This window comes from Scyliorhinus canicula, chromosome 4 (genome assembly GCF_902713615.1).
Source record: "Scyliorhinus canicula chromosome 4, sScyCan1.1, whole genome shotgun sequence".
Classification (NCBI taxonomy): Eukaryota; Metazoa; Chordata; class Chondrichthyes; order Carcharhiniformes; family Scyliorhinidae; genus Scyliorhinus; species Scyliorhinus canicula.
The window spans coordinates 104,004,756-104,022,199 of NC_052149.1; the positions used below are offsets into that span (position 1 = coordinate 104,004,756).

Below are 17,444 nucleotides of genomic sequence, written 5' to 3' on the forward strand. Positions count from 1 at the left end.
CCATTGAATGCCTTATGAGCCTTTATATTGACAGATCATAAACATTTTTCTTTTTTTTAAAAAAGTATTTGAAATATTTCTACAGCTTTTGCCTATTTGTGCTTTTGAGTTTTCATTTCGGTGTTCTGCCTTTATGGCTGAAACTACTCATACTCCTAAAATGTATGTCTCCTTCATCAATTTGTTTTTCCAATTAATCTGTGTTTTCAACTAATGTTTTCTTTTCCCCAATCCTTCCAATACTGGTTAGGAACCAAAGTGGTTCTTTAAGACAACAGCAATCTCAATGGTCTCAAGATCTCCTTGAGCGACCCTCCATTATTAGCGCAAATGAATTGAAGGAGCTCGATAACCTGGACATGGAAACTGATGACGGCTGGGCAGGTAAAATGGAAAAATGTTGTAGAGTTCAATTTTCAACAAAAGCTCAAATGGAGGCATTCAGTGCAATGTTTCTTGCATTTCAGGAGCGCAGTCTGAGGTGGATTACACAGAGAAACTAAATTTTAGTGATGAGGATGAGGGAGCAAATCTGCAGAAGGGAAATGGTGAAATCTGGTATGGTTTAATTTTTAATGTGTTGTGTGATCTTCAAAGCTATAGAATCTGTTTGCACGACATTGACTTGCGTTATATTAAAAATTAAAGTATTTTAAAAAATAAAATTGTCCCAAGTTCCTGGTATATCTAATAGTGCAGTTATTGACATCCAAAATGTTAATGCTTGACTAATGTTTAAATTTGGCTGCTTATTTCAAAAGCACTAGGTTGGTCAGCACTGGCAGAAATTCAGCCCCACTGCAGGCATATGCAAACTACTTGTCAATTAATTATACTTCACGCTTTCTTTCAACAATTTTACCTGTACAAATGTCGAGATGACAGTTTCCGAACTTGTGTATTTTTTGTTGTATTTGTCTCAACACAGTCCTGTCTTAACATTTGACACTACCGGTAATCAAGATGTAATACTTACTCTAAATATCATCTATAAAAATCGAACATTAGCAGAGGGCGGTAGGTAGTAGTCATGTTTCCATGTTTGGCCTGATTCCATGAAACTTCAAGGGATCTAGAGTCTTATCTGGTGATGGCGGAATCTGGGATATTGTCTGCAAACAATGATTCTGAGAGTATGAATATGTTAAACACTGTTTTGGAACAAGTCCCTGATGTTTATGATGAGGGTGCTCGTCAATGTTTATTGCACTGAGGAAGATTTGTACTTGAGTTCCCCAGGATCAGTGTTGGGACTCTTGCTTCTCCTGATGTATATTAATGACTTGGACCTTGGTGTGCAAAGCCGAAGTTTGAACATGATGTGAACTGTGAGCAAAGTAGTGTCGAACCTCAATGGGACATTGACAAGTCGATGGAATGGGTGGACAGGTGGCGATGAAAGATCAATGTAGAGAAATGTGAAGTGATTCATTTTGCACGGAAGAACATGGGGAGATATTATAAAATAAAATGTGCAACTGTAAAATGGATGCAGAAACTGAAGGATCCAGGTGCATAAATCCTTGAATTTGTCTAAGTTACGCATTTGGTCTCTGCTAGAATATTGCGTCTAGTTCTAGATGCTGCACTTTGGAAAGGATATGAGACATTAGAGAGGATGTAGAAAATGTTCACCAGAATGGTTCCAAGATGAGGAACTTCAGTTCTGAGATTGAAAAAGTTAGGACTCTTTCTATAGCAAAGAAGGCTGAGAGGAGATTTGATAGAGGTATTCAAAATCATGATGTGTCTGGACAAAGTAGGTGGGGAGAAACTGTTCCCACTTGTGAAAGGAACGAGAATGAGAGGGCGCAGATTTAAAGTAATGAGTAAAAGCAGCAAAAGTGATAGGAGAAACTTTGTTATGCAGCGAGTGATTGGGGTTTGCAATGCACTGCCTGACAGTGTGATGGAAGCAGTTTCAATGAAGCATTCAAAAGGGGATTTGACTGTATTCTGAAAAGGAATGTGCCAGGTTACTGGGAGAAGGCAGGGGAGATGTACTATATAAGTTCATTTGGAGAGCCGATGCAGACATGATGGTACAAATGACTTTCTGCACTATAACAATTTTGTGTTTCTGTGGAGATTTTGCAGGGTCATCTGAGCAGTGTACCTTGCTTTGGTATGGAGGCCAATGTCAGGTAGTCTGTCCAGTTTTTTTAATTTTTCAGATGATGGTACAACCAAGTGTGTTATGAGGCGATTTCAGAGGGCAGTGAAGCAGTTAATGTGGGTCTAGAGTCACATACAGGCAGACCAGTAAAGAAAAGCAGACTCCACACAGTAACCTAAGGCTGGAATTGAACCCGAGACCCTGGTGCTGTGAGGCAGCAGTGCTAACCACCATGACTCCATGCCGCCCCCAAGTTGAAGGAAACATTTCAAAGAACAACCGTCTTGTAAATTCCAGCATTTGTAACAGCATTACTACACCAGTACATTACCACTAGGTTACCAATCCCCATTCCCTATTCAACCTATCAATACCCTTTTTAACCTGTTTAAAATTTTCCTCAATCACCTATGCTTTTTATTCTGTTCTGGCCCTAATTTGAAGTTAAGGGCCAGGATCGAACCCGGGTCCTCGGCGCCATGAGGCATCAGTGCTAATCACTACGCCACCGTGCAACCCTACCCTAATTTGAAATTGAGGGTATATTATCTATAATATTTAAGCCCATAAGTTATTGGCAGTTTTTGCTGATAACAGAACATTCTTCTATTTTCAATTTTAACAAGGCTGTTGACAGATATATTGAGCCTTTGTTGCTAATACTGGAACAGTAATTTCAGGGCTTTAATACTTGACGCATTTAAACATCACCTTTCTGAACTGTACAGTTTAAGTTTCTCGATTCAATTCTTTTTTGGTTGAAGTCTTGCTGCTTTTTTGTATATCCTTTATAAAATAAGAACACCCTAAGGGCTGTGGAAGTTCAATGGTGAGTTTGATCAAAATGGAAATAGATTTGACGAATGAAACCAAGGAAAATGGAGATAGCACAGGAAAGTGGTGTTGAAGATGATCAGCCATCAAGCCCAACGGGCTGAATGGCTTACTGCTTTGTTCTATGTTCCTATGTGCGTGAGCTTATAGTTGCCAAGGCTGGATTTGTTGCCTTTAAAACAAAAATTACACGTGCTCCTTATGTCTGTTCTAGTTCTGTGGGGCCAATGCTGATTGCCTGATACTCAATAATTTTGTACCATAAATTTCCCATATTCCAGGAACACCAGGCAGTTTCTTGTATTAGCAAAGGGATTTGTTAGTCTCACGCCTTATTCAATCTCATGTGATGCTGCCATTGACTTCATAATATTGTTTGTACAACAGGAATTTGATTGCATGTTAATACATCTTAAACATCATTTTTGCATTGGCATCACTATTCATCGTTGGCATCATTGTCTTGCATGTCACTGATCACCCCTAGTTCAAGTGAGATCATAAGATGTCTCCTATCAATCATATATTTTGCTATCTCCAACTGTTTGTCTGCAGTTTTGACATCTTCCCACTTCTCATCCATTTATTTCTCAACCAGTTAATCTGGTTTGGGCCTTGTTTATTCCAATAAAACTGGCTAATCTCAACTCAGCATTTCATTTTGGAATTATTTTTACCTTTTATTTTCAATGAGGCATGTTACAGATGAGATTGATTTGGATAAATTCCTTGCATTCAAAATTTGTCTTGGTTTAAAATCAAAAAACAATATTTTGAATTGCAACAAATACACCATTGGAGGGGAATCTTTGGATATGAAATAGCCACATGACTTCAGTTTGTTGGGATATCATGTTTTGGAGATTGCTGAAATTCACTTTTAATTTCTTTTGAGTGGTGACAGTGATGAGCAAACCAACAGAATTGAACGCCTCGGGTCAAAAACTTCAGAGAGTTCTGACAGCCAAAAAGAAACCAATGAGTGTGAGTGTCCCAACAATAAAGGTTCATCAGATGAGAGTGCAACATTGCAGGCAGCACCGCAGTCACCAAGCAAGAGCTCTCCCAACAGAGGCCTACAGACTGACCGTCAGGTAGATACTCAATTTTGATCTCATTGACAGTGTGATACTTCATATGTTAACAATAGAACCCTCTTTAGAAAGAAGAAATTGATTTACATAGTGCCTTTCATAACTTCATTACATCCCTTACAGCCAAGGACACTTCATTGGTCCTGACGCTGTTGAAGTAGATGTCAGTGTTCTTGACTTGTCAGACTTTTCTTTCACTGTGTTTCCTTATATTTGCACATTTCTGATTACATCAAATAAATTTGAAAAATCATATTAAATGTGAAAAATGCTTAAGTGCTGATTGTTAATGATAGAATGTGCCTCCACTTATAAAATTAGTCTGAACAATTTAGACTTTGCTGCTTTGCCACTGCACTTATCCAGTCAAGTATTCCACTTGTGCCTTGTAGATGGTGGGCAGGCTTTTTGTTTTCGTTTGGGGGGAGGGATGGAAAAGAGATTCAGAAGATGAGTTACTTACCTCAGGATTCCTAGCCTTTGACCTGCTTTGATAGCCACAGTATTTATATGGCTGGTCCGGTTCAGTTTCTGGTCAATGGTAATCCCCAAGATATTGATAGTGGGGGACTTGGCGATGGTAATGCCATTTAATGTCATGGGGCAATGGTTAGGTCCTCTCTTGTTGATCATGGTCATTGCCTGGCACGTAAGTGGCGCAAATGTTACTTGCCACTAGTCAACCCAAGCTTGAATATTATCCTGGTCTTGTTGCGTTTGGACATGGACTGATTCAGTGGCTTGAGGAGTGGTGAATGGTCCTGAACATTGTTCAGTCATCTGTGACAATCCCCACTTCTGACGTTATGGAAGGAATGTTTTTGATGTAGCATCTGAATATGGTTGGGCCTCGGACCCTACCCTGAGGAACTTCTGCAATGATTTCCTGGAGCTTAGGTGATTAACCTCCAACCATCACAACCATATTCCTTTGACCAGGTGCAACTCCAACCAGCAAACAGTTCCCCCCCAATTCCCATTGTCTCCAGTTTAGCTAGGACTCCTTGATGCTGTACTCAGTCGAATGTTACCTTGATGTCAAAGGCAATCACATTCTCCTCAACTCTGCCATTCCGCTCTTTTGCCCATGTTTGAACTCCAGGCAATGAGGTCAGGAGCTGAGTGACACTGGCGAAACCCAAACTGGATGTTGATGAGCAAGTAATTGCTGCGTGAGTGCTGCTTGATAGAGCTGTTAATGACCCCTTCCATCATGAATGGACCCAGTGGCGGTAATTAGCTGGGGTGGGTCTGTCCTGTTTCTGGTGTACAGGACACGCCTGGGCAATTTTCCACATTGCCAGTTCGATGCTATACTAGAATAGTTTGACCAAGGATGCAGCAAATTCTGAAGCACAAGTCTTCAGTGCTATTACCGGATTATTGTCAGGACCCATAGCCGTGGCTGTATCCAGTGCCCGTAGCCATTTCTTGGTATCACTGAGTGAGTCGAATTGTCGGAAGGCTGACATCTCTGATGCTGGGGACTGCTGGATGAGGCTGAAATGGATCATCCACTTGAGGCTGAAGATTGTTTTTTTAAATTAAATTTAGAGTAGTCAATTATTTTTTCTTATCCAATTAAGGGACAATTTTTAGCGTGGCCAATCCACCTAACCAGCACGCCGTTGGGTTGTGGGGGTGAAACCCACGCAGACATGGGGAGAATGTGCAAACTCCACACGGACAGTGGCCCAGAATTCAAAACCGGGTCCTCAGCGCCGCAGTCCCAGTGCTAATCACTGTGCCACATGCTGCCCCATGGCTGAAGATTGTTGCAAATACTTCAGCTTTATCTTTTGCACAGGGAAGCACGGTAGCACAAGTGGATAGCACTGTGGCTTCACAGCGCCAGGGTCCCAGGTTCGATATCCCGCTGGTTAACTGAGTGTGCGGAGTCTGCACATTCTCCCCATGTCTGCTTGGGTTTCCCCTGGGTGCTCCGGTTTCCTTCCACAGCCCAAAGACGTGCAGGTTAAGTGGATATGGGGCAGCACGGTAGTATTGTGGATAGCACAATCGCTTCACAGCTCCAGGGTCCCAGGTTCGATTCCGGCTTGGGTCACTGTCTGTGCGGAGTCTGCACTTCCTCCCCGTGTGTGCGTGGATTTCCTCCGGGTGCTCCGGTTTCCTCCCACAGTCCAAAGATGTGCAGGTTAGGTGGATTGGCCATGATAAATTGCCCTTAGTGTCCAAAATTGCCCTTAGTGTTGGGTGGGGTTACTGGGTTATGGGGATAGGGTGGAGGTGTTAACCTTGGGTAGGGTGCTCTTTCCAGGAGCCGGTGCAGACTCGATGGGCCGAATGGCCTCCTTCTGCACTGTAAATTCTATGTAATCTATGGATTGGCCACGATAAATTGCCCTTAGTGACCAAAAAAGGTTAGGGAAGGGTTATTGGGTTACGGGGATAGGATGGAAGTGAGGGCTTAAGTGGGTTGGTGCAGACTCGATGGGCCAAATGGCCTCCTTCTGCACTATATGTTCTATGTACTGGGCTCCTCCGACATTGAGGATGGGGATACTTTTGCAGCCACCTCCTCCAGTGAGTTGTTTGAATGTTCACCACCATTCGCAGCTGGAAGTGGCAGGACTGCAGAGCTTAGATCTGACCCATTGGCTATGGAAATGCTTAGCTCTGTCTATTACCTGTTGCTTATGCTATTTGGCATGCAAGTAGTCCTGTGTTGTGGCTTCACCAGGTTGACACCTCATTTTTGGGTATGCCTGGTGTTGCTGCTGGTATGCCCTCGTGTCATTCTTCATGGTAAATGGAACTTCTAATATAAAATTGGAGAGTGGTGTTAATGAATCAAAGGGATATTTATTTTGCCTCAATCTGACCTTCCCAAAGAACCTTTGAATTAGGATTGTAAATAAAACTTTAACCGTAAGACAGGGCTAAGGACATATTAGCAAATGAGAATATATCCCAAATTTTCCCTTCAAATAAATAGGGTGATGTGTGGAAAAATTTAACTGGCCTGCATAATCCCATGTGATTTTAAAAAATATATAAAATGCACCAATCTTCTTGTCCTAAAAGTCATCACAGTTCTGGTAAGATGCAATAATTTAGTGCGTCCTTTCAGCTAGAATAAATTCTTGGGTAGTTGACCGTGTTTAATTGCAATTGGTTTTGAGTGTAAAATTTAGCATAACAGGCTGATATCTGTTTACACTTCAGGATTTGGGACGGACATCAGTGCCAGCTGTGGCACGTGAATTACGTGGACTGGGAAATGCTCCTGTTAATCAGAAGCCAGCTCCCCAGGTAATTTAAACAAAAAAAAAATCAGTTCAGGAAAGATTAAATTAATGCTGTCTCACACCTTTATTTAGTATAGGAAGATCTTTTGGTGATTAGGTCAATTTTAGATATTTAATTGAACAGTTCTTTATTTTTCTTTTCAATTAAATCATAGCACCCACCTCCAAATCGTCAAATTGGACCTGGAAAGTATGCTACTACCAAACCCATATTACCGAGTGAAGGTGATGAAGCTTGGAGGCAAAGAAGGAAGCCATCAATGTCTGATGCATCAGCAGCTATTGAAAGAGCTAGAAAACGGCGTGAGGAAGAAGAGCGACGCATGGAGGAGCAGCGTTTGGCAGCCTGCGCAGCAAAGCTGAAGAAACTTGATGAAAAGTATGGAACTCAATCAAAAGAAAAAAAGGAAAAAGTAAAAGAGAAGGAAAAGACAAAGAGCATCGAGGGAGAAAGCACCAAGGACATCGAGAAAGAACATGAAGAGGAAAATGAGAATGTTAAAGAAAAGGAGAAAGAAAATGAAAATGAAAACCAGAAAGAAACTGAGAAAGAACCCGAGCGGGAACAAGAACAGGAAACAGTGAAGGAACCGCAGAAGGAGAGGGAAAAGGAACAGGAGGAGCAGAAAGAAGAAGAGAAACAACAAGGAGAAGAAGAGAAAGAAAAGGAAAATGGGGAAGAACTAGAGAAGGAGCAAAAACAGGAACCAGAAAAGGAGAAGGAAGATGAAGATGAAAATGAAAAAGAGCAGGAGATGGAGAAGAGCCAGGAGGAACCACGGAGTGAGTTTGATGATTTCAAAGACCAAAAAACAGAACGCAAGAGCAGCATTAAAACTGATGAAGGTATATAATTTAAAAGAAATCATTTTGTGCATTGGCAGATTATTCTTTGTGGAGGGGTCTGGATTCAAGTTTTGTTTCAGGCATATTCCAATTTTGATAGTTCACTACGGTAGTACCATTAACTTTCAATCAGGAATATATGCAGTCCTTAAAATTTCAAATGCACCAATCTTGTCCTAAAAGTCATCACAGTTCTGGTAAGACGCAATAATTTAGTGCGTCCTTTCAGCTAGAATAAATTCTTGGGTAGTTGACCATGTTTAATTGCAATTGGTTTTGGGTGTAAAATTTAGCATAACAGGCTGATATCTGTTTACACTTCAGGATTTGGGACGGACATCAGTGCCAGCTGTGGCACGTGAATTACGTGAACTGGGAAATGCTTTGTGTCAGGCTTAATGTCTCTACAACTGAAAGCAAACATTGTGACCTACAGCTAGACCAGCACCCGTCATTTGCACCTGGCTACCAAGAGTAGCATCTCCAGTTTGCATTATATAATGCAGGGAGGTTTATCAGGAACAGAATGGGGTGGTCTGCAACCAACACCCTTTCCCACTATGTAACAGTGAATGCTAATGAATTGATGTTAGCATTACTGCATCTCTTTTGGTGATGATTATGGTGGGTTAGATGCTTTGGCAGCTTTCGTTAGCTGCTTCTTGCGAAGAAGCATGGGTGTAGATCTGTAGAGATGTTACAGCATAACATGGCATTTGAGTCAGAATGCTTGTTACCACTGACTTTCTGACCTGGCATGTTTATTGTACATTTTTTGTGCTGATCATGCTACAGGTTGAAGTTACAATGCTTCATTTCATCTTTGGGTTCACTTTCATTGTTCTTCTTCCCAGTTGACTTCTGGATTTATGTTCTCCACTTGCATAGTCGTGAACGGCCTACGTTCAATTGCACTCCAATTCAGGCTTCTTGTGCACCCCAGATTTTAATCACTTCAACGTTGGTGCTCCACCATGCTTTCAACTGCCTTGACCCTAAGCTCTAGAATTCCTTCCTAAACATCTCTGCCTCCACTGCTTCTCTTCCAATAAAGCACTTGTTAAAATGTAACTCTGCAATCAAACTCCTATCTCTGTGTGACTTGGTGTCAAGTTTTGTTGCAAGGTATTCCTGTGGTGTCTTGGACGTTTCACTATGCTAAAGTCATAAATGCATGCTATTGTTGGTTCATAGATTTAAAATGTCTTTGCGAACGTTTTTTTAGTTTGCACGTTCGTGGGTGGGGGGGGGGGGGGGGGGGGGGCAATTTTGCATTGGAGCTGTGGGCAGTCCTTTGGGCAAGTTGCTTTTCACAGATCCCCCATCAAAGGCTACCAACCATCTAGAAGTGACTTCAATGATATAGGCACATGGCAATACCAACCGCACTATACAACAGTTCTCTACTTAGCTGCAGTATGATTCTGTTTACCTGAGCAGGTTTATTCAATAGAGGAGTTTCTATTTTTTTATGCTTTCTTTGCATTTTGTATAAAATCTTCTTTGTGTATACAAGAATAGTATGCACTTAAAATGATGAGGACAACAAAATTAGTGCTTGTTTTCTGAAACACGGTTGGTTTTGACCTCTTTGAATAAAACAGAGTACAATATTCTAATCACCATTTACCAGTCCGAATTTAATTCATTCTATTTGAAGTTTCAAAATGAATGTGTACCGAGTGCCCATTCATCATATCAAGGCAGTTAGTCTTGTTATATTCAGGCCTAGTATTGTTACTACACAGAAAGTGAGCAACAGCATTGAATTTCTATATTGACAGATGATGCTTCTCAGTCTACCAATCAATTGGAGAGTACTTTCAACGAGGAGGTTGTTACTCAAACACCAAATGACATTGATGGTGATTTGGGGTCCCAAACACGGCCCACTGTTCCCACAGGTTACTCCAAGCAGTTTCAGAAGTCATTGCCACCCCGATTCCAACGGCAACAGGTAGGAAATAGACTGGTACCTTGGCCTGAGAGATTGCTGAATTGGTTCAAAGGTGGGTCCATGCAGCAGACAACATTGATGTAAATGCATTTTCTTAACGTAGTTAATCAGCGCCTGTTAAATCAAGGCGGCTGCTGGTGCCATATGCTAGCATGATTCCCTTTTTACTGGAAAAGAGTTTGAATCAAGCACAAACCAATACTGTTGGCTGTAAGGTTCCTTAAGTTTTCTTGCAAGTAAGTCCCAATTTGTCATTGAATTCTGGAGTCTCAACTCCATTCCAAATGTTTGTTTAATGATTTAATAGCAATTCCATGTCAGGGTCTGTGACACTAAGCCATGCTGATTCATCGTGAAATAGGCAGCTTGATTTGACCAATGAGGGTGCCTATTCTATTAAATAGAAAACTCTCACTTCTACCATAAGGGGTCCATTTTTGAGTTTGGGCTTGGTAAATAACTGGTTGTGCTGCACCTGACAGTTGGGAATATTGTACATCCTGTCAGTTTAAATGTAATTTTCAAAAGGGCTAAAACAATTATAATGCATTGTAACTGTCTATCCATTGGAATCTTTTGTTAGGCAGCAGGGCAGCACAGTAGTTAGCACTGTTGCTTCACAGCGCCAGGGTCCTAGGTTCGATTCCTGCTTGGGTCACTGTCTATGTGGAGTCTGCACATGCTCCCCGTGTCTGCATGGGTTTCCTCAGAGTGCTCCGGTTTCCTCCCACATGTCCCAAAAGACGTGCTGTTAGGTAATTTGGTCATTCTGAATTATCCCTCCATGTACCTGAACAACTGCCGGAAGTGGCTTTGGACAGTAACTTCATTGCAGTGTTAATGTAAGTCGACTTGTGACAATAATAAAGATTATTATTATTAATTAGGTTTGTTCTTTTTAGGAACAGATGATGAAGCAATGGCAGCAGCAACCACCAGGTGTTCATCAGCAACAATCACAATCCCAAACTCCAGCCCAATCTCAAACCCAGGCCCAGCCTCAGCCTTCTGCAGCTCCTGTGCCTCAACCACAACACAGGCCCTTATATCAGACTCCCTTGGCCCCATCTCATCATCAGCACTTGGCTTCCATGGGATTTGATCCACGTTGGATTATGATGCAGTCCTACATGGATCCACGTATAATGTCTGGAAGGCCACCAATCGACATGACACAAATGCACCCCGGTTGGTAATTTATGAGTAGCTGTGTTTGTTTTGATATTTTTATCGTGAACTTAGCATGATCATAGCTTACTTTTTAGTGCTCTGGTAGGTAAAACTCAACACTAGTATCTGCTGCTGCAATGAACCATGCTGAAAATGAGTGTGTGGACTTGAAGCATCAAGATTAAACTTAGCTTAATGCAGTTTCTGTGATTTTAGTTGTTGAGCACTACCAGTAATTTAATATTCCATGTATAGGATTAGTGAACGGTTACAGCACAGGTGAAAGGCATTCGGCCCATCATATCTGCCGGCTCTCTCCAAGAGCAACTGCAACTAGCCCCAACTCCCCTACTTTTTTTGTTGCAGCCCGGTAATGTTTTTAAAGTTATTAGGAGAAAAATGTTGCACAAGAGTCAGCCATCGGTCAGAAACTTACCTTTTTCAAGAGAACTTTCTCAGTGCTGAGAGTAAGCGATGCCCATTAAAGCATCAGCATGCTGTGCATCAGCACATCAATATCAAAGTTTTAAGTTTCAAAGTAGAATGCAGGTACCTCATTCGACATGAAGCATCCAAAAGCTACAGAATGTGACTTTTAACGCTTTCAGAATAAGACTCTATTGTTGTTTCATAAGATTAGATTCATGTTTTTCAGGTCCTATGTATTGTTTCCTGAGATCTGTTTTACTTCCATTTTTCTCAAATTAAAATCTGTAATTTTTAGAGGGATTCCAAGGGTCTATCAATATCCCTTTCATGCATCAAGTTATTGCTGAGGCAATCTGTTTGAAAATAATTACTTATGTCTTGTGGCTAAATAGGAATGATGCCAACAAAACTAATGAGAAGAGATCAGATGGACAATTCTGGTTCAGGGCCTGATTCATTTGACCATCTGTCACGACCAGCCAGGGATCACACCATTCAGTCCACAGAACCTCGACTGGTATGGAACTCAGAACCATATCCTCATACAGAACCACAGCCATCTACAACCCCTCCAGGAGTAGTGGAAGAATCCAAAGATTCAAGGTGGGTTTTGTGGCATGACTTTTGATTGATTGATTTGTTGTCACATATACCAAAGTACAGTGAAAAGTATTTTTCTGCGGCAAGGGAACGTACACCGTAGACAAAAAGAATAATCAACAAAGTACATTGACAAATAGTGATTGGTTACCGTGCGGAGCAAGGGCCAACAAAGCAAATACATGAGCAAGTGCAGCATAGGGCATCGTGAATAGTGTTCTGACATGGGATAGATCAATCTATCGTTGAGGAGTCTAGTTTGTGGGGAAGAAGCTGTTCCTTTGTCTGGATGTGCGGGTCATCAGACGTCTGTGTCTTCTGCCTGATGGAAGGGTCTGGAAGAGGGCAAAGCAATCATGAGTTTATGTGCTGATTAAGAAATTGAGGCAGTGCTTCAATGAAGAATAGTAAGACACCGTACAACACCAGGTTAAAGTCCCAATAGATTGTTTCAAATCACTAGTTTTGGAGCGTGGCTCCCTCATCACCTGATTCGAAACAAACCTGTTGGACTTTACCTGGTGTTGTAAGACTTCTTACTGTGCCCACCCCAGTCCAACGCCGGCATCTCCACATCAATGAAGAATGTGATTGCTGGTTTTGTGGCGTAGGATTACAATGTACAGACTGGTACAGAAGGAGAAGTGACATTGGATCAGAGGTGAGCTGGCAAAATGGATACAGAACTGGCTTGGTCACAGGAGAGGGTAGCTGTGGAAGGGTGCTTTGCTGAATGGAGGACTGAGACTAGGGGTGTTTTCCCAGGATCAGTGCTGGGACCGTTGCTTTTTGTAGTATATGTAAATGATTTGTAAGAAAATGTCTGATAAGTAAATTTGCAGATGACACAAAGGTTGGTGAAATTGTGGATAGCGATGAGGACTGTCAAAGGATATAGCAGGATATAGATCGGTTAGAGACTTGGGCAGAGAGATGGCAGGTGGAGTTTAATCCGGACAAATGTGAGGTAATGCATTTTGGAATGTCTAATAAAGGTGGGAATTATACAGTAAATGGCAGAACCGTTAAGAATATTGACAGGCAGAGGGATCTGGGTGTACAGGTGCACAGGTCACTGAAAGTGTAATGCTTGCCTTCATGGGATGGGCATCGAGTATAAAAATTGGCAAGTCATGATGCAGCTGTATTGAACCTTAGTTAGGCCACATATGGAATATAGTGTTCAATTCTGGTACCCACACTAAGGATGTGGAGGCTTTGGAAAGGGTACAGAAGACGTTTACCAGGATGTTGCCTGGAATGAAGGGCATTAGTTACAAGGAGAGGTTAGACAAACTTGGTTTGTTTTCACAGGGAACGACAGAGGGTGAAGGGCGATTTGATCGAAGTGCACAAAATTATGAGGGGAATGGACAGAGTTGATAGAAGCTTTTTCCTGGGGTGGAAGATTCAATTACTAGGCGTCATAGGTTGAAGTTGCAAGGGGCAAAATTCAGAGGGTACCTGGAACTTGCTGCTGGAGGAGGTGGTGGAAGCAGGTACAATATTGACTTTTATGGGGCATCTTGACAATTACTTGAATAGGATGATAATAGAGGGGTTTGGCCCCAGAAGTGTAAACGGTTTTCGGTTAGACAGGCAGCATAGTCGGAGAAGGCTTGGAGGGCTGAAGGGCATGTTCCTGTGCTACACCTTTCTTCTTTTGTGTTTCACTGTTCTGGCACTCCTAACAAGTGATGTTTAATCATTTTGTTATATCTTTAGGTCTGAGGTGACTGTTGAACAAGAGCGAAAGACACCTGCTTACTCAGAAAAGAGACAATTATCGCCACATTTGAATCTGTTGAACCAGGAACTCTTCAGGGAAAAGACTGATGATGAAAAGGGAAAGTTTACAAGCAAATCACAGGAAGATATGCAACCTATTCAGACTGACAAGGTGGCTGACCCTGTGAACTTAGAACCTGTAGATTCGGCTGTGACCCGGGGCTCGCAGGAGGAACCTGTATTACAAACAGAAACTCGAACAGTCTTAAAGAGAAGTCTATCCCATGGGTCAAACCATTCGCTGAAGTTGGAGGAACAGAAGGGTGATTCTCACCCGGTTGTAATTAAAACACAAAACCGGTCTACTGAACCAAAAGATCAGCAAGATAAACCAGAAGAAAAGTCAAAGAAAGAAAATAAAACATTTGAGGGAATGAAGAATGAAAAGCAATTTAGAAGAGAGTCCAGGTATGACACACGTTGGGGTCCTAGACCAGGGTCTAGTAGGAGAGATGAAGGCTACATGAGGCCAGTGCGCCGTTCTGGCCCAATCAAAAAGCCTGTGCTGAGAGACATGAAAGAAGAACGTGAGCAAAGAAAAGAAAAAGAGGAACGTCATTCCATTCCAATCAAAGGTAACAAAGCTGCAAAAAGTGAAAAAAAAGAACCATCTCAGTCAATTAAAATCGTCAACAAACCCGAACCTGAAAAACCTCTTCCAGATGGTTCTGTGCCAGTAGTTAAAAAGGCAACCCAGGATATAAAGCCATTATTAGATAAATCTGAGACGATTGCACCAGTCATCTCAGTTAATAAAGCTATAAGCAATCAAGCTACTTCAGTTCAAACGCCGAAAGATGAGAAGCAGGGGAAACCACATGTTAAGAATCAGATATCCGAAAGGCAGCGTATTGATAACAGGTTTCCTGTTAGGCGGGATTCTGGTGTACCCCCACGTAACTATCGAAAAGATATTAGGGAGCAACGTGACTGGTTCCCTGACCAGGGGTACAGGGGAAGAGGCCGTGGAGAATTTTATTCTCGAGGACGCAGCTTTAGAGGCTCCTATAATGGCCGTGGACGTGGGGGAAGAGGCCGCAGCAGAGAGTACCCTCGTTACAGGGAGCCAAGGCAGAGGCCAGAACATGTTGCGAGTGTACCTTCATTTAGGCAAAGGGAAGAAAGTGAAACTCGTAGTGAAAGCTCTGATTTCGAAGAGATTCCTAAACGTCGCAGACAACATGGCTCGGAAACAGATTCTGATACTGAAGCTCATGAAAGTGCAAGTGATACAATTTCTGACAAAGAAAATCCAACCAAAGGGAAGCGCCAGAAGAAAGACGGTCGGCCAGAGATTAAACCCATTCAAAAGTCCTTTAGGTCTGAAAGCAACTTCAAAGTTGATAATAGGTCAACAGAAAAGCCCCCCTTAAAAGAGGATGACCAAAAGCCAAAACCTGGTTTTCTGCCCAGAGGCGAACCTTCACGACGTGGAAGGGGAGGAATGTTTAGAGGAGGTGGTAGGGGTGGTGGAGGCCGTGGCGGTTCAAGATCTGCACCATTGAGGAAACCAGGGCCGCCTAATTCACTGTGGCCTCCAAGGTTAGAAACTTCCAGAAGAGATGATGTGGAACCAAAAAAGATGGACCATTTTGAAACTCTTCCTTTTGATAGGAGGCATGTTAAATCAGAGAATAGATTTGACCACAGCAGGGAACAACTTCGTAAGCAAAGACCCACACGGCCACCAAGACAAGACAAACCACCAAGATTCAGGCGTTTGAGAGAGCGAGAAGCTGCAGCTAAAGTGAATGAAACCGCTCCAAATGTAGTGTCAAATTCAACCCCCATTAGTGGTGTGCAGGAACATGCTCATTCCCTAGATGTGGCTGGGAGCAAATCACCAGATTTGTCCAATCAGAATTCTTCAGATCAGGCTAATGAAGAATGGGAGACTGCTTCTGAAAGCAGTGACTTCAATGAGAGGCGTGAAAGAGACGAAAAGAAAATGGTGGATGTCAACTTGCAGGCGTCAACAAAGTCTGGAGAATGTAGCCTCATTCCCAAGAGGGATGCTGCAAAGAGAAGTTTTTCCAGCCAACGTCCGGGTGCAGATCGACAGAATCGTAGGAGCAACAGTGGAGCAAGCAAGCCAAACAGAAATTATCCTGGCAGCAAGAATGAAAGACGGGGTGGACTGTCGTCAAAGCCTGGTAGAAGGGGGTAGGTGAAAAGACCTATTTTCCTATTGGTAGTTTTAAGGGTTTTTCTTTAATTGGATAGACTGTGCTGTACTTGGTAATTTCCATTTCAATTTTTGGACAATCTTCAGCAAGGCACAGTTTTGAGTGGTATTTGACAGCTTAAACTACTTGAACATCACAGGCAGCACGGTGGCGCAGCGGGTTAGCTCTGCAGCCTCACAGCGCCGAGGTCCCAGGTTCGATCCCGGCTCTGGGTCACTGTCTGTGTGGAGTTTGCACATTCTCTCCGTGTTTGCGTGGGTTTCGCCCCCATAACCCAAAGATGTGCAAGGTAGGTGGATTGAATACGCTAAATTGCCCCTTAATTGGAAAAAAATGAATTGGGTACACTAAATTTAAAAGAAAAATAAATACTTGAACTTCAATTGATATTGTATTTGAAAGTTGATTAATGATGTTTTTCAAGATACTTAATAGCAAACAACCTGCCGACAGTAGTGTGCCAAAAATATTGACTACACTTCACTGAAAATTGATTAGCTTTTTTCCTTTTAGATTGCCGAAGTTAGAAGAGCAACATTGTTGTTTTCTTTTGTCATGATATCAATGCAAAGAAATTGCCCGGTTTTTTTCCTTCCATACTCTCTGAACTGCTCATTTTTACCTTTCACTTTACATTTTTGTCACTGTCCGGATTTGCAGCATGTCCCCCAATTAGTTAAAAATGGAGATTATTTGGGGAAATTGGATCACGCTGAAAAAATTATTCTGTTTTTAGATTCACAAAAAAAGTGACTTCTGAAAGCTGTACGGGCTCTATATGAGGCAAATATGGATGTTTGCTGTGCAATTCCAAGTGTGCAAACAGCAACAAGTGCTTCCATTTATATAGCACTTTAAACATAACATTCCACAGTGTTTGAGGCATTATCAAAAACGTGGGTACAGATCAAAGGAAGGATATATTCAGAGGAATGATAAAAAGAGGTGCATTTTGAGGGGAACTGCAAAGTGGGGTTTGGTCGGGAAATTTCATTGTGAAACTGCTATGGATGGTGGGATAAAGGGAGGATGTCCAATAAACCAAACAGTAGATAATTTAGGTATGGAGCTGGAGACTCATGGAGATGTGGAGGAACAAGGCCACGAACAAGAGGGTTGAAATTTTCAAATTTGAGGTAATGGGCCAAATGCCAA

The 17,444-nt window shown here is 42.1% G+C and overlaps 1 protein-coding gene across 7 annotated transcripts in view; it reads left to right on the top strand.

The window, feature by feature from the left end:
* Positions 1-17,444, top strand: part of prrc2c (proline-rich coiled-coil 2C) — a 126,434-nt gene that overhangs the window by 69,543 nt on the left and 39,447 nt on the right. For 5 of the 7 annotated variants that reach the window (XM_038794946.1, XM_038794947.1, XM_038794941.1 and 2 more), the window contains exons 8-16: positions 251-384; positions 468-558; positions 3,846-4,044; positions 7,231-7,317; positions 7,469-8,159; positions 9,944-10,116; positions 11,019-11,304; positions 12,108-12,318; positions 14,041-16,266. In XM_038794946.1, the coding sequence (XP_038650874.1) occupies positions 251-384; positions 468-558; positions 3,846-4,044; positions 7,231-7,317; positions 7,469-8,159; positions 9,944-10,116; positions 11,019-11,304; positions 12,108-12,318; positions 14,041-16,266 (4,098 nt within the window). The remainder of the gene's footprint in view (positions 1-250; positions 385-467; positions 559-3,845; positions 4,045-7,230; positions 7,318-7,468; positions 8,160-9,943; positions 10,117-11,018; positions 11,305-12,107; positions 12,319-14,040; positions 16,267-17,444) is intronic. The other 2 variants (XM_038794942.1, XM_038794943.1) reach the window with 2 other exon arrangements.